Genomic DNA, 23,763 nt, shown 5'->3' with positions numbered 1-23,763 from the left:
TTCGATCCCTAACGTTACCTTTTACCAACTGAAATCGGCACTAATCAGATCGGGCTACGGTTTTCGGCCGTCTACAGCCCAATCGATATGGTCACGAGAACAAGAAACGTGCTGCAGGCGATGTCGTGCTGCTAGCAAAGCCACTCGTGTCGGCCGTCTGCTGCTGTAGCCAAATAACGCCAAATTTCGCCGCACTCTCTCAACGGATACGCTCGCCGTACATCGCACATTCTTTTTCGTGGTCATTTCACTCAGTGTTGCTCGTCTGTTAGGACTGACAACTCTACGCAATCGCTGACGGTCTCAGCCACTAAGTACAGGCCGTCGCCCACTGCGTTGTCACTGCTGAGAGGTAATGCCTGACATCTGGTACTGTCCGCACCTTCTCGACACTGTGGATCTCGGAATATTGAATTCGCTTTTAATTTCCGAAATGGAGTGTCCCACGTGTCGAATTGTAAGTGCCGCTCCGCATTCAAATTTTGTTAATCCCACTGTGCATCAATATTCACTTCACAAGCAGTAGGGCAACAAGACATGAGGACAGTTTGCTAGTGCAGGTTGCCTACATTCAAGGGCAAGAGTACATTCAGGGACAAACCTATTGTTATCTTTTGATTGACACATTAAGACACCCTAGGGGTTAATTCATCCTTTTGATTGCTAGGTATTGAACCCCTGGGGATAACCTATCCTTTTGATTGATACACCCTTAACCTGTTATTTCCCCACCCCTTCCGCACCACCTCCTCCTCCCAGACCATCAGGAAACCACCAACCCTCCCCCTCCGCCTCGCTGATACAGGTACAACTTCAGGTCTGAGTTATTCGAATAGCCCCCTCTCACTCTATCATTTGATTGATCATTTGATTGACTACTTCATTGACTTGATCACTTACTTAACTCTTCCACCTCTGGTAAACCTCGCAACCTTTCCCTCGTCTCTCCCATTACTCTACCTGGAAAATGGCGGCTCTCTGGTGGAGACGAAGAATCTCACGACAGCAAATTGAGTTACTAAGCCGAAGGTATATTGTTTATTTATGAAAAACTCAGATTGCAGAGGCTGAATGTCTCTTGCTCATCATTCTCAAGTGTCTGTGGAATATGCAGGTGTTGTAAAATTCATCAAAAAGAAGTAATTAAATCGATCGCTTTTCTTTTTATGTGATCACGCTAGTAACACAGTACTGAAACACCCATCACAAGTAATTGCACGGTTGAAAATCTCTGGATCGTGAACCACGCACCGTCCACTGGACTGCACCCAGTACCGGTTCGCGCCACTGCACTGCACTCGGCGGTCTGCGGAGCGACACGCCACGCGGCTGTGCTGCAGACCGTGATAACTGAGGAAAGATACTTTTCTACCTGACTAAAGAATACTTAGAGGGAACACATCCTATGCCACAGCCCTGTACAGGATTTTCGCAACAGTTAACGATACTCTGACGATGTGAAAACTCGCATCAGCGGGAGAAATCAACATTTTGCGTGAGGAATTCGAGGTGAATAGCCAACGACATCTTTCTCTCGGATTGGGTACTTTTTTTTTTTTTTTTTTAACCGGGTGGACTATGTGGGGGTGGGATTGTTTCGAACTACTGTATACATCCATGCTGCAGCTGCTCGTTTCGCAGTGCACCGCGGCTGCCTGCAAGGGCGGTCTCGAGGAGTCGGCGACCGGAAGACCCGGATTTCCTCAGCAACTGAGGCGCCTACCTGCCAGACCTCTCCCGCGACAGCGGGGGCTGGCCAAGTGAGCAGCGTGATGGGTGGGCGTGACACAAGCGGACGCGTGCGTGTTGCGTGACGGACGCGTGCACTGGGCGTGCTGGCGACTCCTCAATTGCTGCCCTCCCCGGCGGGCCGGTGCTGTCTGCCGCGCACACGCGCCCGCCACTGCGGCCGCGGCTGTAGTTTGTCCCAGGTCTGGGGCGCGGGTGCGTCGCTTTGCCAGTGTTTCCACCTGTCTTCCGTATCTAGCGTCACAGGGCACGCAGAAATATTTTCCAATAAGGCCACACCTTCGACCTGCAACAGTGTAATTACGTAATTAGGACATGTAGTTTCTGCATGTGAACTTTTCCCACCAATGAAAAGTGAGATCCAGCTCCTGCAAATCGAATTTCATAAACAAACGGTGTATCCTGTGCTATATAGTTGAATTTCTTGTCGCGAGATCTTTTGTCTCCAGCACGTACAGCAGCTCAGAGCCAGTGGCGGGATCCATTTTCAGTCAGGAATTTCCCTCGAAAGAAAGGCATCACGCGTGCGTCGGTATTGTGCAGAGGTTTACCGGGTAAAGGCTGCGTTGTTTGCAGTTCGGCCCGACTGCGACCGAAGGTACGTGCAGACCAGGCAGTGGCATGTTACAAAAGCAGAACTAGAGAGAGAGAGATAGAGAGAGAGAGAGAGAGCACGTCTTTCGACGGGAATTTATCGGATGCCTTAGCGAGCCATACATGAAAGTGCACCTATATAGGCGAGGGGGGAGTGAGGGTTGGAGGTTTCCTGAGGGTTTGAGAGGAGAAGGCGGAAGGGTAGAACAATAGAACAATATGCTAAGGACCTGTCCATCCAAAGGATGGGTTCTCGCCAGGAGGGGTCATTACCTGCCAATCAAAAGGATGGATTATGCCCAGGGACCTTAACGTGGCAATCAAAAGAGAACAATAGGTTTGCCCCTGAATGTAAACTTGCCCCTTAATGTAGACAACCCGCACTGCCGAGCTGTTCTCGTCTCCTTGTTGCCCTACTGCTGTCAGATATCTTTTCACGTGAATCACCAGAGCACAGACGACTGCTCTGCCCTTTTATATTTTGTATACGGAATATGCGATACTGCTGCCACCTTTATGTGTGCATATCGCTGTACCGTGACCTTTGTAACCTGATTGTATATATAAACGTGATAGGGCCTAGCATCAGAAGTTGCACGAGGCTTTTCGCGGGTATTGCTGCTGTACACAGAGGTATCGCAAAGCTAGGAAACTCTGACAAAATGCGGGAAAAAATGCAGGGGGCCTGAGCTCGGTGGAGTGAGCCTCAGCTTAAACAAACGTGACGTTTCTCGTATACGTTAAGAGAAATGTTAGTTATTGTATGGTCACACGATTGCAGGAAAATCACTGGAAGAAATTACTTCTACAAAACATTTATGAGTGTGTGTACAGAGGCATTTGAAAGAAACAAAAACATTAAACTAATCGCAGCGAAGACAGACTCCAGCCATACTGAGTTTCATTGGAAGAAATCTCAGGAAATGTTGTCCATCAACAAAAGAGGTGCTTTACGAAACACTCGTCCGACGAATACTTGAAAATTACTTGTCAATTTGGGTCCCATGCACATAGGATTGATAGAAAAAACGGAGAAGATCCAAAGGATAGCAGCGCGTTTCGTTACACGCTCACTTACGGAACACGGAAACGTCATGGAGATGCTCAGCCAGCCCCAGTGGCAGAGGCTGGAAAGAGCCAGTCTGCATCGCGTTACGGTTCACTGTTAAAGTTCCGAGATCGCATTTTCCTGGAAGAGTCAACCGATATATTGCTTCCGCGTGTCTTCTTCTCCTTTTTTTCCCTTGTACCCGTATCCTGCATCAGCGCAGGGTCGGCAGTGTTAGGAAAGGATTTGGTGTTGTTAGTTTAAGGGGTGGCCGGATGACCTTCCTGTCGCCACCCACGAATGATGATGGTGAAGAGAGTGAAATGATGAGGACAACACAGACACCCAGTCTCCGGGCAGAGAAGATCCCCAAGCCGGTTGGGAATCGAACCTGGGACTCCGTGATCCAGAGGCAGCAATGCTAGCAACTAGACCACGAGCTGTGGACATATTTCTTCCTGACGTATGTCCCTGTAAATGAGCGCGAAGGTAAGAATCACAGAGGTTAGAGTCCACACAGAGACGTACCGCCAGTCGCCGTTCCCGCGGACCATCCGCGACTGGAAATGCAACAGGAAACGACAGCTCTACGGTGGCTCTCCGGGAGTGTTGTGCTTGCAAACCTGCCCGATAACAACGAGAAGACCCGGGGAGGGAGAGGAGCACGTGCTGTGTGGTCTGGAGGCAGCGAGAGACTGCGGGGCTGACCTGGCGCAGAATTTGAAGAGGAGCCCAGCTACGTGCAGGTAATGGTTAAGTGAGGAGCTGACTGTGCGCTGGTGGTCAGCGACTCTGTGGTCGCAGTGGTACCAGCCAGCACTGGTCGACGTGAGCCTCAGTAGTGGTGCTGGCGTTAGTAATAGGGCATTCTTTTTTTTTCTAATACTTGCCTTGTTCTCGTACTACCAGCAATAGTAATGATTATAATAATAATAGTAGCAGCAGTAGTAGTATATGCAGTTGTAATAGCACAAACAACACCAGGCGTTAAAGGCAGTTGCAAAATGTGTTAAAACAAAATGAATTTTCGAACAGTCCACGGATATACTGCCGGTTCATAGTGTCCAACCCGGCATTGAATGTAATTAAGGAGACTGTCAGCAGGAAGTACGAACTGGCGACCAGGGCGGACGTAGCAAGCACGTCGACGCTACGACAGATTCCGACGCCCACGTCTTCGCGACCGCCGGCGCGCGGGCGCGGACGGCAGAGAGAGCGGCCCGCGCGGGGAGGTTATTTAGGACGGCCGCCCGCCCTCGGGAGCTCAGTTCGTCAGCGCACCTGACGATGGCGACGTGGCTGATCGCCGAAATATTGTGCCCGTTGGACACTATGGACCGGCAGTACACCCGTCGACTGTTCGAGCAACAAATACGCCGGGAGAAACTGAAGAATCAAAATGAATTCTGTCACAGTAAAGCGACACACTGGAAAAGGTGCCACAGGATAACTACATGTAGAGTGGCGTATAGGTAGCCATCTAAACGTTAGACCAATAGCAACAGGAACAATGGAGTTAAGGGAACATAGTGCGCTAAGCACGGTTCAAGTAGTTCAATTTCCAGAACAGAAAAAACAAAAAGAATGGCATAAAAATTTCCGTAAAGGTAATTTCCATGTGCAACGGTCAGTTATTGTATCTATAAAGTGTAGTAGAATCTATAAATAAAAACATAAAATAATAAGTCACGTATGAACTATATCTTTACTGTGAGCAACAAATTTTCGGAATTTTTCAGGGTCACCTTTGGATGAGGCAAGCAGAAGTTTAAATATTCACAGCTACAGCATGATGCTTTACGCTGGTCAGCTCTCGTTGACACTCTTTATTTAAAAAATAATGATATTAATAACAAATAGTAAATAGTAGTAAAAGTGGTTAATTCTATCGCTCACAGAGAATGACAGTAATTTATAGTGTATTAGCCATTTTGCTCCTAAACGAAGAGGAAAATCGACAATGTTTTCTACAAAATTCGCAGTATTGGTAAGGGGACATAAGATAGGGATCGTAACTGGTCCTTAAAATGCCATTCTCCGTGTTTTTGTCGACATTAAATTCCTTTTTTTTTAATGGGATGGTGTGTTTTCTTTTACGAAAATGAAAGGGCATTCAGTTTTGAGTATAAAAGCTGCAGTACATTTACCCCCTATGGGTGAGAGGTGATGTAAACGCGACAAATAAGTCAGCAAATGGTTTTCACGCACAGTACGTACAATACTCGTACACTGCACGCTAACGCTAAAATCAATTTCAGTGTAGTAAATGCTCAGAGTTACGACAAAACTTTGATGCATTTCCGAAAACGCGCTTCAAAATAGATTTGAATTCACCTCGACATTTCTTTTCTGATTCCTGCACAGACGTTCTTAATTTGTTGACATAGATTCTCTGGTATGGTCGGCATTTCGTGGTAAACTTTGTCCTTATAGTATCACCGTAAGAAAAAAGTCTGCAGAGGAGACGTCCGGGGGCAGGGCCTTGCGTCGTATCCGTCGGTCAGGTTGGTCTCTCTTCAGGATTTCTCGAGGTACAGCCGAGTAATGAGATGGGCAACCGTGGCGTCGATACCAAGTGGCACGCCGTTCCACAAGAGCCACGTCCTCAAGCAACACTGCAAGTTCTTGGTCCTAAAAATTTGCGTGTTTCCCGACATTTAGTTTACCTTCAATGAAGTGTGGTACAATCACACGTAATTCCAGAATTCCATTGCCTTTGATGCTCAATTTTCAAGTTCCCACAAGTATCCCGGATTTTCCACTGACTAATAATGCATATTATGTCGGTTCGCTCGAGCATGGTTGGAGAATATCGACTCATCAGAAAATAAAATATTTGAAAACGTACCATTTTCAATTTGCACTCATCAGAAAATAAAATATTTGAAAACGTACCATTTTCAATTTGCACTAGAGCGCGTTGGCAAAATTCAACACGTCACTGCAAATCGTCCCCATGAAGGGCTTGATGTAGACTAATGTGATGTGGATGTAATTTATTACGATTAAGCATTCGAAGAAGACTACATTGTGAAATTCCCGAATGATGTTCCAACTGACGCGAACAAAACGTAAGGATTGGTGGCATCTGCAGCCAATATAGCGACTTCCGAATTTTCCCCAGTAGCAGTTCTTCTTCCATTGTGTTTTCTTGGCGCGAGACCTTCCGATTCAGAGAATAAGTTCGCGTTCTTACGAGCTTCACCATAAATGTGAATCATCCATTAATAGTGTATCAAACATTCGTGAGTACAAAACGAAGTGGGGCTAACTGAGAAGAGTACGTAATGTCCTTGTGGGATTTAAATTGGCGCTGGATAAACTCGTAGCGATGTCAACAACCCTGTATAAAAAAATGAGTATCGTTATGCGAAAACAAGTAAAATATCAACAAACCACTTTAAAAATAAATTTCCTCCCTTGAATAACAATAACAAAAAGAAAATAGAGAGAGAAGTCGCAGTGTGCGAAAACTATTTGCTGGCTTACTCCAACAACACTTTACGCGTTTCGACATTCGGTCATTTTCAAAGGCTATAAAATACAACACAAAACTGGTACCGATAGATATGAAAATGTGTTACATTTCACCACTGGTAAGGGACAGTATAACGACTAGAATGTGGCTCTCAGGCATACCTGTGATATGTCAATCATTATAAAATAGATCATTAGGTACATGTATGACGTCAACATTCTCAATCAAGAGAAAAGTGCAAACTGCTGCCGGCCGTGGTGGCCAAGCGGTTCTAGGCGCTACAGTCTGGAACCGCGCGGCCGCTACGGTCGCAGGCTCGAATCCTGCCTCGGGCACGGATGTGTGTGTGATGTCCTGAGGTTAGTTAGGTTTAATTAGGGTTTAATTACACTCCTGGAAATTGAAATAAGAACACCGTGAATTCATTGTCCCAGGAAGGGGAAACTTTATTGACACATTCCTGGGGTCAGATACATCACATGATCACACTGACAGAACCACAGGCACATAGACACAGGCAACAGAGCATGCACAATGTCGGCACTAGTACAGTGTATATCCACCTTTCGCAGCAATGCAGGCTGCTATTCTCCCATGGAGACGATCGTAGAGATGCTGGATGTAGTCCTGTGGAACGGCTTGCCATGCCATTTCCACCTGGCGCCTCAGTTGGACCAGCGTTCGTGCTGGACGTGCAGACCGCGTGAGATGACGCTTCATCCAGTCCCAAACATGCTCGATGGGGGACAGATCCGGAGATCTTGCTGGCCAGGGTAGTTGACTTACACCTTCTAGAGCACGTTGGGTGGCACGGGATACATGCGGACGTGCATTGTCCTGTTGGAACAGCAAGTTCCCTTGCCGGTCTAGGAATGGTAGAACGATGGGTTCGATGACGGTTTGGATGTACCGTGCACTATTCAGTGTCCCCTCGACGATCACCAGTGGTGTACGGCCAGTGTAGGAGATCGCTCCCCACACCATGATGCCGAGTGTTGGCCCTGTGTGCCTCGGTCGTATGCAGTCTTGATTGTGGCGCTCACCTGCACGGCGCCAAACACGCATACGACCATCATTGGCACCAAGGCAGAAGCGACTCTCATCGCTGAAGACGACACGTCTCCATTCGTCCCTCCATTCACGCCTGTCGCGACACCACTGGAGGCGGGGTGCACGATGTTGGGGCGTGAGCGGAAGACGGCCTAACGGTGTGCGGGACCGTAGCCCAGCTTCGTGGAGACGGTTGCGAATGGTCCTCGCCGATACCCCAGGAGCAACAGTGTCCCTGATTTGCTGGGAAGTGGCGGTGCGGTCCCCTACGGCACTGCGTAGGATCCTACGGTCTTGGCGTGCATCCGTGCGTCGCTGCGGTCCGGTCCCAGGTCGACGGGCACGTGCACCTTCCGCCGACCACTGGCGACAACATCGATGTACTGTGGAGACCTCACGCCCCACGTGTTGAGCAATTCGGCGGTACGTCCACCCGGCCTCCCGCATGCCCACTATACGCCCTCGCTCAAAGTCCGTCAACTGCACATACGGTTCACGTCCACGCTGTCGCGGCATGCTACCAGTGTTAAAGACTGCGATGGAGCTCCGTATGCCACGGCAAACTGGCTGACACTGACGGCGGCGGTGCACAAATGCTGCGCAGCTAGCGCCATTCGACGGCCAACACCGCGGTTCCTGGTGTGTCCGCTGTGCCGTGCGTGTGATCATTGCTTGTACAGCCCTCTCGCAGTGTCCGGAGCAAGTATGGTGGGTCTGACACACCGGTGTCAATGTGTTCTTTTTTCCATTTCCAGGAGTTTAGTTCTAAGTTCTAGGGGACTGATGACCTTAGAAGTTAAGTCCCATAGTGCTCAGAGCCATTTGAACCATTTTTTGCAAACTGCTACCGAGGGAAAACTTTGGAAACCGAATGGACTAAACTTCTAGGGTCGCTGGATACGTGGTACACATGCTGCACGTTTTGTTTTCTTTACAGCAATTATCATCTTTACATCGTAGAAAACAAATTCGTCAGTAAACATGGAAATCACTTTGCAGTGTTTTACAAAAAGATATTTGTTCACAGAATAATGTGTAACAGATCTTTTGAGTGGTCGAAACCAGTACATTGGAAGAACGCGCTGATTGGCGATGGGGCTAACTATTTGTCAACAAACAATTTTTTTGACAACTTACAACATATAAATCAGTAGTACGAGTGAAAGTTCATAAATATCACTTTTTTAAGAATCATAAACTGTAGAGGCATGTGATATTCACTTATGAGGAAGAGGTGGCGCGACTGCGTCACTGTATCCGCCAGGGGGAGCAAATGAATGTCTAGACAGGAAATTCACACAGTATGAGAGGCGCAGTCTTGGAACCCCCATACGTCAGTTCAGCGGTTTAGTCCACTCGGTTTCCAAAATTATGTCTCGGTAGCAGTTTGCACTTGACTCGCGATTGGAAATGTTGACGTGATACAATGTACACTCCTGGAAATGGAAAAAAGAACACATTGACACCGGTGTGTCAGACCCACCATACTTGCTCCGGATACTGCGAGAGGGCTGTACAAGCAATGATCACACGCACGGCACAGCGGACACACCAGGAACCGCGGTGTTGGCCGTCGAATGGCGCTAGCTGCGCAGCATTTGTGCACCGCCGCCGTCAGTGTCAGCCAGTTTGCCGTGGCATACGGAGCTCCATCGCAGTCTTTAACACTGGTAGCATGCCGCGACAGCGTGGACGTGAACCGTATGTGCAGTTGACGGACTTTGAGCGAGGGCGTATAGTGGGCATGCGGGAGGCCGGGTGGACGTACCACCGAATTGCTCAACACGTGAGGCTTGAGGTCTCCACAGTACATCGATGTTGTTGCCAGTGGTCGGCGGAAGGTGCACGTGCCCGTCGACCTGGGACCGGACCGCAGCGACGCACGGATGCACGCCAAGACCGTAGGATCCTACGCAGTGCCGTAGGGAGCCGCACCGCCACTTCCCAGCAAATTAGGGACACTGTTGCTCCTGGGGTATCGGCGAGGACCATTCGCAACCGTCTCCATGAAGCTGGGCTACGGTCCCGCACACCGTTAGGCCGTCTTCCGCTCACGCCCCAACATCGTGCAGCCCGCCTCCAGTGGTGTCGCGACAGGCGTGAATGGAGGGACGAATGGAGACGTGTCGTCTTCAGCGATGAGAGTCGCTTCTGCCTTGGTGCCAATGATGGTCGTATGCGTGTTTGGCGCCGTGCAGGTGAGCGCCACAATCAGGACTGCATACGACCGAGGCACACAGGGCCAACACCCGGCATCATGGTGTGGGGAGCGATCTCCTACACTGGCCGTACACCACTGGTGATCGTCGAGGGGACACTGAATAGTGCACGGTACATCCAAACCGTCATCGAACCCATCGTTCTACCATTCCTAGACCGGCAAGGGAACTTGCTGTTCCAACAGGACAATGCACGTCCGCATGTATCCCGTGCCACCCAACGTGCTCTAGAAGGTGTAAGTCAACTACCCTGGCCAGCAAGATCTCCGGATCTGTCCCCCATTGAGCATGTTTGGGACTGGATGAAGCGTCGTCTCATGCGGTCTGCACGTCCAGCACGAACGCTGGTCCAACTGAGGCGCCAGGTGGAAATGGCATGGCAAGCCGTTCCACAGGACTACATCCAGCATCTCTACGATCGTCTCCATGGGAGAATAGCAGCCTGCATTGCTGCGAAAGGTGGATATACACTGTACTAGTGCCGACATTGTGCATGCTCTGTTGCCTGTGTCTATGTGCCTGTGGTTCTGTCAGTGTGATCATGTGATGTATCTGACCCCAGGAATGTGTCAATAAAGTTTCCCCTTCCTGGGACAATGAATTCACGGTGTTCTTATTTCAATTTCCAGGAGTGTATATAACCATCAGTTTAATATAACACCGGTGAGCTAGAAAGCCATTTTCTAGTCGTCGTACTATGTCTCTTACCACTGTTGAAATGTAACACATTTTCATGTCGTCTGATATCAGTTCCGCGTTGTATTTTGCCGGCTGCGGTGGCCGAGCGGTTCTAGGCGGTTCAGTCCGGAACCGTGCGACTGCTAGGGTCGCAGGTTCGAATCCTGCCTCGGGCACGGATGTGTGTGTGATGTCCTTAGGTTAGTTAGGTTTAAGTAGTTCTAAGTTCTAGGGGACTGATGACCACAGCAGTTGAGTCCCATAGTGCTCAGAGCCATTTTTTTGTGTTGTATTTTGTAGCCTTTGGAAATGACCGGTTGTCGAAACGGGTAAGGTGTTTTCGGAAATAATAAAAGTGTGGTCGAGACACAAGAAATGGCCGCTTCGTGTCAGAGAATTTTGATGCAAACTGCAGCTGCCCTTATGACGTCACCTGTCACCTTTAGCAGGTAAATGTACCACAACTTTTATACTGAAAACTGAATATGCTTTCCATTTCCGAAGAGGAAAATCCCATTTTTTAAAAAATGCTGGTAATTTGGTATGAAAAGATTTTTGACTTTCCCTTTTGTTGCGGAGCAACATGGTCACGACACTATAAGTGCCTCGTCCTGTGTATAAGCTGAGACAGGCATCAGAGTATGAAAGCGAAGAGCCCCCGGGCTGACGCGGCCGCCCGCCTGCCCGCCTGCCCGCAGGTGCAGCCTGAGACTCGCGCCGTGATGCGGATGATCATGGAGGTGCCGTTCGTGCTGTCGGCCAACATGCACGGCGGCGACCTCGTCGCCAACTACCCGTTCGACTACAGCCGCTCCGGCGCCTCCCAGGAGTACTCCGAGACGCCGGACGACGAGACCTTCAGGTGGGTGCTGGCCGACCTGACACATTCTATTCTCTCTGCGTTCCCGTTACGAGGGGGCGCACTGGCGGCAGCCAAAGTCACCCTCCACACACGAGTTGCACACGTCTCACAAAACTTTTAGCTATACAGCCCACATCTGGTAGATTTTATTATTGAAAATACATATTCGTGAAAGAGTGTACGTTTTAAAATTTTTAGGCGACTGCAGAATAGTGAAATATGATCAGAGCTTATCATGCTGCTGCAGTGGTGAAACGTGATGTAGGGGGTGCATAATAAATGGTCATGTTCAAAATGGAAATGAAATGACGAATTCTACCCTGTAGAGCTGCAGGAAGCAACTAACAGCTATTGTGGAGTGGGGGGATATTGGAGGGAGAAAATTGTGTGGTGGCGTCAGATGGAGCACTGTCGACAGGGTCCGAGTGGAAGAGTACGTCCGTCCCAGGGCGGATTTCATCGCCGAATACAGGGGTCGGTTCAGATTCCGGCGGGAGAGGATGAACGAGGCACGGAAGTGTGCGCAAGGGGGATAGGTGGGCGGCTCAGGCCGACACCGGGGCTGCTGGGGTGCCGTGTGTGCCGGCACCGAGAAGAGAAGGTTTGTCGGGGAATGCAGGCGCGCGCGTTTCTCTACGATTTCGGGGAATCTGTAGACACCTGGTCGCTGTCGACACAAGCTAGGACGGGCCAGATGAGGGCAGTGGTAGAAGGATGTAGAGACCAGGTGCGGCCTGTTAGCAGTTTCCGTTATTTACGAGCTGTGTGTTCGTTCCATATTAATTAATTGCTAAGAATTAGTCCTAAAAAGTTTAATGTGTTAGTGATACGAATGTATCGACTGTTAGACAGGAAGGTGAGTATCGTAAACTGATTCAGCGGTGACGTAGCAGCGAGGCACGCAAACTGTTGCACCTGTGTGTGTGTGTGTGTGTGTGTGTGTGTGTGTGTGTGTGTGTCTTACACAGCGCAGGACTGTCTTCGTATTGGTGGAATGATGTCGCCTGGGACGACATTTGCGTGAGAAGATTGAAACTGCAGGAAATGACAATTTGCCCCCCTTCTCTCACCGTACGCACTCGACCGGTGTTACGGCGCCGGAGAAGGGAGACAGCTCACAGGACGGGCAGTTCTCGTCAGGCAGAGTTGTGTGCGCCTGTCTGTCGTATGTGGTGGTCCACGTCCTACACCAGCTGCCACTCCCTGTGTTACGCGGTGCCAGTTAGGCGACCACGGGAGAAGGTGTCTGCGTCATCAAAGCGAATCTTACGTAGTCTTCCTCGAACGCGTTACCAGAAGAGCCGGTAAGACAGTGGGTGTGCGCCAGCAAGTTGAGTGCGGTCAGCGGCTGCAGCCTCGGAGGGACGGCTGCAGGGACCGCGCTGCTCCCTCGGTTATGCCCCGTGCCGGCCCCCTCCCCCTAATTCTGACCCAGACGTGTTAGTGGGGGGGGGGGGGGAGGGGAGGCGCTTAATTGCTCTTTGCAGTGCGACCCGTCTCCCGTCTCCCGCAGCTGTTGCGCACACCGACCCCACTGCAGGCAGCGTCGCTCCAGAGACGCATCGGTCCCCCGAATCACGAGCCAGCTTCAACACTGTGGCAATTTTACCTGCAGAAGCAGCCGCTGAAAACTCACAATGCCTCGCAATCTCTTTGTCTGTCTCGGATTTTCCTCTGGTTCTTGCTTTATACCACTGCATAACACTTCTCTCACGCATCCTATCTTCCATATCATCTCACATAAAAAACTTCTGTTTGCTCTTTCTCCGTGTTTTACACTTATTTCATCTTTTCCTTTTTGTTTTGTACTACAGCTCTATGTATCAGCAATACTTTTAAGATCTGTCAACTGAATCAGATTGGATGAAATGTAATGAATCTGCTGTGACAAACTGAAAATTTGTACGAGACGAGGAAGTGCACTAAGAAAGAGTAATGGATAAGGCTGGTGGTACTGTATCAAATTACTTTCGCAAAGAAATTTGTTCACCATTCGTGACATTTCTTAGGCGGAGATCTGCGACGTGGCGTAAGGACGGGTACCACCTTGTTATCAAACACAGCGTCATTGTTCCTTCAGAATGGGATAACAGAAGAACACCAGGATATCGAGTGAGAAGTTTGTATTCTGAATGTTGTCACTTTCATATTTCACAGTCACTAAACCGGTCACTCATTTTTCCAAAGTGAATAAGAAGTGTAATAAAACCAGTATCCCCCCTCCTGCTGATGTCAAGACATAGTGACGAAACCGCAGTGCAGTGTAGTGTGTGTACAGCTGACAGCAGTAGTCGTCAAATTTCAGTGGTGCTAGTGTCGACAGCGCTGGGACGGTGATGGTGTGGGCGTGCGGGGCACTGCCGGCCTGAGGTCGCGGAAGCCGACAGCAGCCGGCAGGACAGCGCCACGGCGCCCACCACGCGGCAGGCCCTCCGCCTCGTGCGACGGCCGTGGGCTCAGGCTGAAGCGGCACATGAATCTCAGCCTGGCATATTCTTCTGCTTTACCTCTCTGACTTCTCAGTTCCCCGTGCTCGTCTTGCTTTGCTTAAGATTCCAGTAAATGAATTTGTAATTCTACTACAGCTGAAGAACAATATATCAGGATGAAATTCATCAGCATCGATTTTTAAGGCGGGTGTGATCCACCCACTAAGAAGTAAGTGACTGTCTAGCACGCGAATGAACGCAAATCCTTGACACTGGCCGTGGCGCTACAATTTGGATCGAAGTGTAAGAGGCAGTAAGACGACTGCTTTTGCCGGAGGAAACATTGACATTCATTTCTTCCGGCTTCTACTCGTCTCTTAATTCGCTCTCAATGTACGATAGTTGGATAAGTGCGTAGGAACTGGGTTTACTTCTAAATAAATAATTACCACCATGCATATGCGTATTGCCCTTGCGCATATACCCTGCTAGATGGAATACAGTATCACGATTGGTTCATTATCGAACAGTGCGTGGAGGTAACACATGAGCAATGCTGTTCTTAAGTCCTGAATCTCCCCTTAATCTTTCGCCATAGCTCTGAATTATGCGCGGACGCGACAGGTTGTTACAGCAATGTAAATGATGGAATGCAAACTCTGTCAAACTGTTAGATTCGTATTAGGGAGGTACCCTCCATTTCGAATAAAGATGAAGTACTTCCCACGAATCATTGTGCTGTTAGCGAAGATTCCGACACCGCACACTGTCGTGTTTCTAGTGTAGTAAGCATAGAAGTAATGTACAGGGTGAGGAAAAACTCGCCCACCCGGACTTTGTGCCATTCCTCACATACTGCCAATACAAAAATGTCTCTCACAAAATTTCGTCCTGCGCATATTTCGTACAGTAAATGGCCGTTAGAGCTCGGCAATCTCGAAACACTGTAATCACATGTACGGTAACTATCTCTGTCAGGATATAGCAGTAGTGCTGCGCAATTGGTGTAGTGGATAGTCTTTCTGGGTTGGCATGCAGAAGGTTGGGGGTTCTATTCTGGGTTCAGGCATATTTGTTTTTATTTGCTTAAAGTAGTAGCGGTACGGTATCTGGCGTCTTAATCGTCGTACAGCGATTACAGTGGGTCTTCTACAAAACATTTGGAATTACATGCTGCCAACAGACAAATGCAAGTCCGACCAATAAAAATTGGTCAGCTTTTAAAGAAGCCTTTTGCACATCGTGGACGCGAATTGTTTCGTGTCACTGCATCCACTAGATTCCAAACCTGTTTTCTGTGTACCCTCCGCCACTGGTCCCATCGAAATTATTTGCAAATCCCGTCGCTAGCGTACCGGTGACGTAATGCCCTAACGGATTGTAATGGACTTGAATGTGGTAAGTTGGTATTAATCGATGGGACCATTTGCGGCCGGCCGCGGAGGTCTAGCGGTTCTAGGCGCTCAGTCCGGAACCGCACGACCGCTACGGTCGCAGGTTCGAATCCTGCCGTGGGTATGGATGTGTGTGATGTCCTTAGGTTAGTTAGGTTTAAGTAGTTCTAAGTTCTAGGGGACTGATGACCTCAGATGTTAAGTCCCATAGTGCTCAGAGCCATTAGAACCATTAGACCATTTGCGGAAGGTTCACAGAAAACAGGTTTAAAATCTTGTAGGTGATGTGAAACAATTCGCGTCCACGACATGGAAAAGATTTGTTTAAAAGCTGACCAATAAAAACGATTGTATTTCCAAATCGGTGTTCGTAATATGCAAGTGCAGCTGTTCTTGAAAAAGACCCTCTGTAATCGCTGTGACAGTTAAGACGCCAGCCAGATACCGAGCAAATAAAAACAAATAATGCACTACCTCCTGTTTGCTAATCCAAACACTCTTCAGTGCACCAACAGCACAGCCCTACTGCTGTCTCCTGGCAGAGCTAGTTACCGTTCACGTGATTACAGTGTTGCCAGCCTGCCGACCTTTAACGTCCATTTACTGCCCGAAATGTGCGCAGGACGAAATGTTGTTAGAGACATTTTTATATTGCCAGTATGTAGTCGGGATGAGAGAATTTTTTTTTCATCCGTTATAGCTGATGACATACAGTTGTACTTGACTTTTACGATATTTTAGCGATGTGAAAACGTGTGTTTATTCGGTCGGTACGAATACGACGCGGGAATATGCATTTGAGAAGAAATGGTCAGTGGACAGTTATTTTGCTATTGTTCACAAGGCAGGAATGTTTTGGTTTACGGAAAGCATGGCCCTCAGAGATCAGGAATGTCTTTGAAGCCAGGACGCTTAACGGTTAACTCTTCGTGAGATATTCTAGACAGGAATTTTGTTTGCGAAGAATTGTTTGGTTTCGACAGGTATTGCCTCGTTTTCTTTGCTGCAGGTTCCGAGAAGGCTTTTAGAATTAATGGCAGACTGCTCTGGAAGTATCGGTATTACGGAAGGCTGCTGTCGAAAGTTTTGACAACTTGAAGGTTAGAGAGCTCAGGAAGGAGTTTGTCTGTGGAAATGGTCGACAGAGTCCGTTATTTATGAACGGAGACGACTGTTGGCCTCTCACCACGCGCGCACACACACACACACACACACGGCTGTTGTTCTGGGGTTGAGACAGCCTGTGTTTGCTGTCGCCCATCTGTACACGTGAGGTGAGGTTGAGTACATACTTGGCTGTTGTCACTCCGCAAACCATGTGGCGCAGCCAGCAGTTGCGTTGACGACCGCTGGTGGCCGTTGTTGCTCGGGCCCGGCAGTCACTGCGCACCAAACAAATGTGCCTGAAATCTGATGGGACTTAACTGCTGAGGTCATCAATCCCTAAGCTTACACACTACTTAACCTAAATTATCCTAAGGACAAACACACACAGCCATGCCCGAGGGAGGACTCGAACCTCCGCCGGGACCAGCCGCAAAGTCCATGGCTGCAGCGTCTTAGACCGTTCGGGTAATCCCGCGCCGCCTCTGTAAACCATCTGTAAGCGCATTTAGGAGGCATTTTCGAGTCAAGTCCGTCGTCAGATTGATGTGGACTAGCTTACAGAGCAACCCAGCGTTCCTACTAATTTTTTCGAAAGCGATATTGTGAACAGCACTCACGTGATGCTAATTCGAATGAACGACAGACCATAAAAGTTTGCGGCAGGTATTTTAGATGAAGGCTGCAGTGGAATTGTTCTGGAAAACCTTAACAGGAAGTAACGCTTGATAATGTGAAAAACTGAATCCGACGAACGGGAATATGCACAGGAAGCGATATTTCAGTGCTAAACGTTAGGTATCGGCAGTGAGAAGCATCATAGAGCAGCTTTGACCAGCCTGATGTCTTTCCTACACGAGCGTGACTTTACTTAGTGGAGGATCACTTTTATACAGTGCCAGCACACCCAGAATGTTTGAAGCACACCGCTGCTGTCCATTCAGTTCTTCATCCGTGACGAACAGTCAGCAATTTCGCCATTGTTCCAGTTGGAGGGGGCGAGTGTTTCCGAGAAATACGTTTAACGGTTTGCAGGAAGCGTCCTGTTCTTGAGTCTTTTTCCTTCTGTGACTGATTTTTGCAGACCGGAAACAGAAGCCTCTTGTTCGACTGTGACGTGGTGTGATCAATGACGTTGCAGTTCTTTGTTGCGGTTGTATTGAGACAAAGTGTTACAAGTATCTCTCTCTCTCTCTCTCTCTCTCTCTCTCTCTCTCTCTCTCTCTCTCTCTCTCTCTCTCCGTGCCGCAGCTACGAGAGTTCCAGAAGCCTCCTTTTCGAGTGTGAGATATACTGCCACAACCTACAGTACGCGTAAGCCGTCTTTATTTGGTTGAGAGAACATCGACAGTGATGTGTTGTTTGCATCGCAGTGAAACAGACATTTGCTGAGCTCTAGACATGAGGAACACATATGAGTATTAAAACTTTAGTTGACTTTGTAAAGTATTTGTTATATCATTGACATCGATATTCGTTAAAAAAGTACGTGTGGAATACCAGTTTTCACCTTTTTCAACTTTTCACGTAAAACTCTACAAAGATGATACAAGTGGTTTGCAGCACGTCCCACGCTCAAGTTTCGCCTCTCTAAAGACTTAATTTTCGCTGTTTATCTTCAAATTACACTGTGCCGGCGACCGGTAGCGTACTGCTATGCTGTTGATATTGAGAACAATCGCATAAGTAGTGTGACATTTGCGCAAACCGTGTGAAAATAAATGAAGTATTCGAAATTTTCATACAATACATGATTTTACTATAAAAGTGTCGCAAACATTTTTTGGCGTGTAAAATCAGATATTGCAGCTGATAATGCTTTTCGAGATCGATACATTAATTCGCTATTGATGAAGCATTTCTCGTCGACAGAGCTCAGAACGTAAATATAGTTGTAGTCCCAGAGTCCGTAGATGGTCGCAACTCGCTGCGGAAACCACTGCAGCGAGCAGGCCCGGCCCGAAACAGTAGCGCTGGCGGAGAGGGGGGAACCAGCCCAGCCGCCCAGCCTGCGTACACCAGGTCGCAGAGTGGTCGCTGCTGTCCACTGTGGGTGCTGCGGGGGGGGCAGAGGAGGGCACGGGATACCCAGCACTGCGGCTGTATACGGCGGATGTGCTTCTCTTTTTGCGACCCGTGTCTTCGCCATATGTCTAGGAGTGCCTGGCGGTCGGTAGCTATATGCAATATGCGGAAGTGATGACGTGACTTGTGTTTACTATGGCGTGCTGGTATAATTGTCTATGGTGATACAGCCTGGTTAGAGATCGGTATCACGGCGAAAAATTCTATCGTTCTTCGACAGTAACATTGCAGTGTTATTGACTGTCTTTGGCAAGTCTCCATATCCGTGATATGTAGACACTTTTACACTGCTTAACTGTCACTGCAATATGACTGCTGTATTTTTTTCCGATGTATAAAAATACTTTTCCTCTGAAGTTCTCGTAATTTGTCCGTCTGTAGAAAGTGGAGAACAGTGCTCGCACACCACCAACAACATTTTGGGGGGTAACTTCAGTAAGAACCAATCACGATGCTTCATTCACAGGAAGTCAGTCACAAGACATCCTTTGTGACAGTCTGGTTTGAACAAGACAGGGGCAGAACACGGCACCTACGGAAAGAGCCGTGCCATAAGAGAGTCACGTGACGTCTTCTTTGTTCGAATCTCCAGAGATGATTCCAGCCAGACTATCCTCCTCTTGTTCAGACAGGTGGGGCGCTGCCCCCACCCACCATTGTGGTTTTAGAGCATCTCCAGACCAGCAGTCGTAGGATACCGAAAATTCCAGCCATTTTTCTCGTCTGTAGGACAGTGCTTCGAATTCTAGGAGCATCTTTTGGACATCCGATCTGCTGCGTTTTTTTCACGATCTGTTTTTCTGATTTTCCCATATGTGCTTAGAGAGCAGTGTGGGGTTCCCACCGTAGAACTTTGATTCGAAAAGTGAAGAAAATAAAAAATAAATGCCTTAACAGCCCTGACTCCAGCAGAAAATATAAACTAAACTCCTTCAGTGTTTCATTTATTTCGACTTCCAGGTAAAGGGAGCGTCCTGTGTAGAGGGTCTGTTTGCTTTGAGTCCGTCTCCTACTAGTTTCGAGTGGTTTTCTGAATTTTTTCCGGCACGATAACACCAGCTATGTGATGCCGTCAATTCTGAGCTGTACCTCGACCACAGGCACTTGTCCCGTAGCTCTGTGCGTGTACAGGGCGACAGTTATTCAACTGTATGAAAAAAATGTAAATTAGTTACAAACTCAGGCGTGCACACACTTTATTCAACATGTAAACGTCACTACAGGTACTCGGATTTAGGTTATGACATGTTCGATATACTTGCCGTCATTGGCGATGATGTAGCGCAGACGAATAGCGAAATTTTGCACTATCCGCAGAAGTGTCGGAACATCGATGCTGTCGATGACCTCCTGAATGGCTCTTTTCAGCTCGCCAATGGTTTTGGTTTTCTTGCTGTACACCTTGTCTATAGACGAGGCCCCACTAAAACGAGTCGTATGTGTTCAGATCCGGAGAATATGGCGGCCAATAGAGAGCCATGCCACTGGCCTCTGGGTAGCCCACAGTCAGAATGCGGTCCCCAAAGTGCTCCTCCACGACATCAAATACTCTCTTGCTTCGCTGTGATCGAGCTCCATCTTACATGAACCGTATCTTCTCGAAATCAGAGTCACTTTGGATAACGGGGATGGGATAATCTTACAAAACTTCACGTGCCGTTCAGCAGTGACTGTGCCATCGAGGAATATCGCACCGATTATTCCGTGACTGGACATTGCACACCAGACAGCCATCCGTTGAGAGTGAAGAGACTTCTCGACCGCGAAATGCGGACTCTCAGTACCCCAAATGCGCCAGTTTTGATGATTGACGAATCAGTCCAAATGAAGGTGAGGTTCGTCGCTAAACCAAACCATATTCACATCAAGTCCTGTTCGTTAACTCTTTAGACAATATAGTGTTGGCCAAACACAACCGCTGTTCCACGGCCCTGGGGCTTAGTCGCTGACGGGTTTGAATTTTGTGTGGGAGGAGATGCAGGCCTTCAGCAACAATTTGTCACAGTCTCTGCAGGTTGGACCCCCCCCCCCCCCCCCCGCTCTGTTGTGAAGCTCATCTGGTGTATTTCCTGGGGCTGGTTCGAAACGCAGTGCGTGTCTTCTCCATGTTTTCAGGCGTTTTCATCCGTTTCAGACGACCGACATTGCCAACACAGTCCTCACGAACACTAGCCGTTCTCTGAAACTTGCGAATCAATTTCTTGATTGTTAACACACTTGGACCGGTTGTCTTCAGCTTGAACACGGTCACAAACTTCCTTTGAGTCGTAGCTGGGCTGTTACTGCTCGCATAGTAGCTCTTCACTAACGCTACACGCTCAGGCACGCTGTAACGTGACATTTTTACATGCAAATGACCGATAATAACAAGGCCCATATGCATGCTAATACTAAATCCCATCTTGCCCCGCGGCCAATCGTGTAGTTTGGACGTCGTGATGCAAACCGTTCAGAAGTTATGACAATTTTATTTCATCTAGTTCAATAATTGACATCTGGTAGGTATATAATTAGGTGCGATCCTTACTTCAGGTTACCTCCGAAAATCAGTGAAGTACACTGACCTGACAGCTGGTCAGAGTTTCATGACACTGGCTCGAGAGAGGTGGTGGTGGGGGGGGGGGGGGTGCATGACGTCATGGGAGTGGGGCAGAGAGGCGGGGGAGGAGGGGGGAGGCCAACAGCACTCTATGGTGGGTGTAGGGCGAACTAGCTCATTCGATCCCTGCACATCGAAGTGAATGCACACATCCCTGAGTTAGATTACTGGAGGTAGTTCAATTTAGCTGTAAATAAATTATTAAATAAATAAGTGAAATACCCTGCCTACCTCTTCAGCACAGAATACCATTTCCTTACACTTCCACTAATTAGGTTGGCCCAGGTGAGCTTTTCCTGCCACTTTCAGGGGTGACACCACAGGAGGGGCAGGAGAAGGGGAAGTTAGGTAAGTGGAGGCGGGGCCAACTGTCCTGTGTTCTGCCAAGATTTCCCACCATTTCCAGGGGATTAAGGGGAGTGTGATGTCACTGGGGTGGGGAAAACCCAGCTGCCATTTTGAATAAGTTATGTGTCCTCGTACCCCCTTCGTGCTACCGCTTGGATGAAGGAAAATGTTTCGTTATGCGATAACGCTCTGAGCTAATTTTTTAATCATTTTAGATACGAGATTTATACAAAAAGATGTACCCATTTTCAAAACATACTTTGCACACTTAATTGCAAAATATTCTCTATTGTAATACGTAGTGAAATGATAATTCAATAATTACCATGTAAAATAACAGTAATGGTATTCAGTCATGCAATGAAATACAGCAAATCAATCACATCTGTCTGCAGCTTACTGTTCCCAGTGAAGGATACGTTTTTATACGCTTGTATACAGTTTTCGTTCTCTATTTTGTAAATAGAAGTGAAAAGAAGTCAAAGAATTTCAAATGTAAAGATGTTACCTTTCTGCAAATACACAGTTGTTATTGCTTCAAAGGAGATACAAAGCCATTATATTACTATATCGTTTACAAAACAAATATTCGTGAATATGCCAATGTGGACTGTGTTTTCAAATGGTTGCACTGTTAAGTATTTGTTTCTTCAGGAAAAAATCAGCTTTTAAGATTACTGAAAAAATTGTGTCTTCTAAGCGCTGTTCAATCAACATGTTTTCAGAAGACTCAGTTAAGGTACATGTGGTTGGCTATTGTGGATATGTCAAAGTGGTTAAATCTAAAAGCATCAGCGTCTTGCACACACAGTACGAAGAATAAAACAAATATTTAATAGTGCAACTACTCGATAACATAATCCATATTGACCTATTCACAGATATTGTTTTGTAAATGATATCCTGTATAACTAATAATATAATGGCTTTGCATCTCCGCTGAAAGAATAACATTTACGTATTTGTAGAAATGCAGTATTTTTACGTTTTAAACGCCTTGACTTGTTTCTACTTGTGTGCTATAGATCGAAAAGTGTTTAGAAACATACAAACACGTTTATTCACACTGTGCTTCAGAAATGGTATGTGCTTCAATGGAAATGGTAAGCTATTTTTCAATTTGTATTAATTTTGTAAAGTTATATTTACAATGTACCCGCTTTGTTAATCTTACTAGGAGCAGAATTAATCTAAATCTGGAAAAATAATCGACATAGATGGTGGAAGCACCTGAAGCACCCCAGGTCTCTAAATGCATCGTGCATTGAAATGATTGTGGATGAAGGCGGTTGTTCTTTATTTTACGAAAGTAGTACAGTCACAGAATAAATACTCGTAGAAATGGATAAAACTGAGAAATATATCTGGGAAACCAAATTGTGAAAGAAATTTGATATAGTGCAGTACCGGCGTCCCGCAGGGCAGCTGCTCGCTATTGGATTCGCGGTCTGCCACGGGCTTGTGAAGTTGCCGCGGCGCCGACAAACTCTGCTCAGAGTTGCGACCGGCGGCAGCGCCACAGGCTCGACTCCTGCCGGGCCCGCCCCAGTCCGGGTTGTGACGGTCTGCTCCGCTCGTGGCTGCTCACAGCCTGGTACAAAGTCCACTGAATAACCGGGATCCGTGTTTACGTGTGCAACACGAGGAATTGTCTGGAACGTCTCGACGGTCATCTCAGAAAAAGAAATATTGAGCGTCAAAATGCGTGTACACGCGGAGTTTGTTCCCTTTTAGAGCAGTATGTTGGCTCGCTTCTGCAGTGTCACAGTTGTCTGGGCTGTGTCCGTGGCAGCAGATAGTGCTCTAGCCGACGAAGGTGAGTGTACTGTGCAGGTTCACAAGACACATCGGACCCCGCACTCTGCCTACTTTATTCTGGTGGCCACGAATCGAACGATCGACGCTGCCGCAAGTATGAGATACTAAACGGATCACGCCATTCCAGGACATCACTTTCAGTCTAGCGGTCGACAGGTTGTTGTCGTTGTGGTCTTCTGATGCAGTGCTACGTGCTACCCTATCCTGTGGGTCCTCCTTTCCGAATAACTAATGGAACCTACATACTCTTGAACCTGCTTACTGTGTTCTTCCCATGCTCTCCTTCTGCAATTTTACACCCCACAGTT

The 23,763-nt window shown here is 47.8% G+C and overlaps 1 protein-coding gene across 1 annotated transcript in view; it reads left to right on the top strand.

Annotated features, from left to right (window-relative positions):
- The window catches only part of LOC124789291 (carboxypeptidase E-like), a 305,166-nt gene that overhangs the window by 175,099 nt on the left and 106,304 nt on the right, over positions 1–23,763 (top strand). Inside the window, exon 5 of the mRNA XM_047256607.1 lies at positions 11,515–11,678. Coding sequence (XP_047112563.1) covers positions 11,515–11,678 — 164 coding nt within the window. The remainder of the gene's footprint in view (positions 1–11,514; positions 11,679–23,763) is intronic.

Source organism: Schistocerca piceifrons, chromosome 1, assembly GCF_021461385.2.
Source record: "Schistocerca piceifrons isolate TAMUIC-IGC-003096 chromosome 1, iqSchPice1.1, whole genome shotgun sequence".
Classification (NCBI taxonomy): domain Eukaryota; kingdom Metazoa; phylum Arthropoda; class Insecta; order Orthoptera; family Acrididae; genus Schistocerca; species Schistocerca piceifrons.
This window is presented reverse-complemented; position numbering and strand designations above follow the sequence as displayed.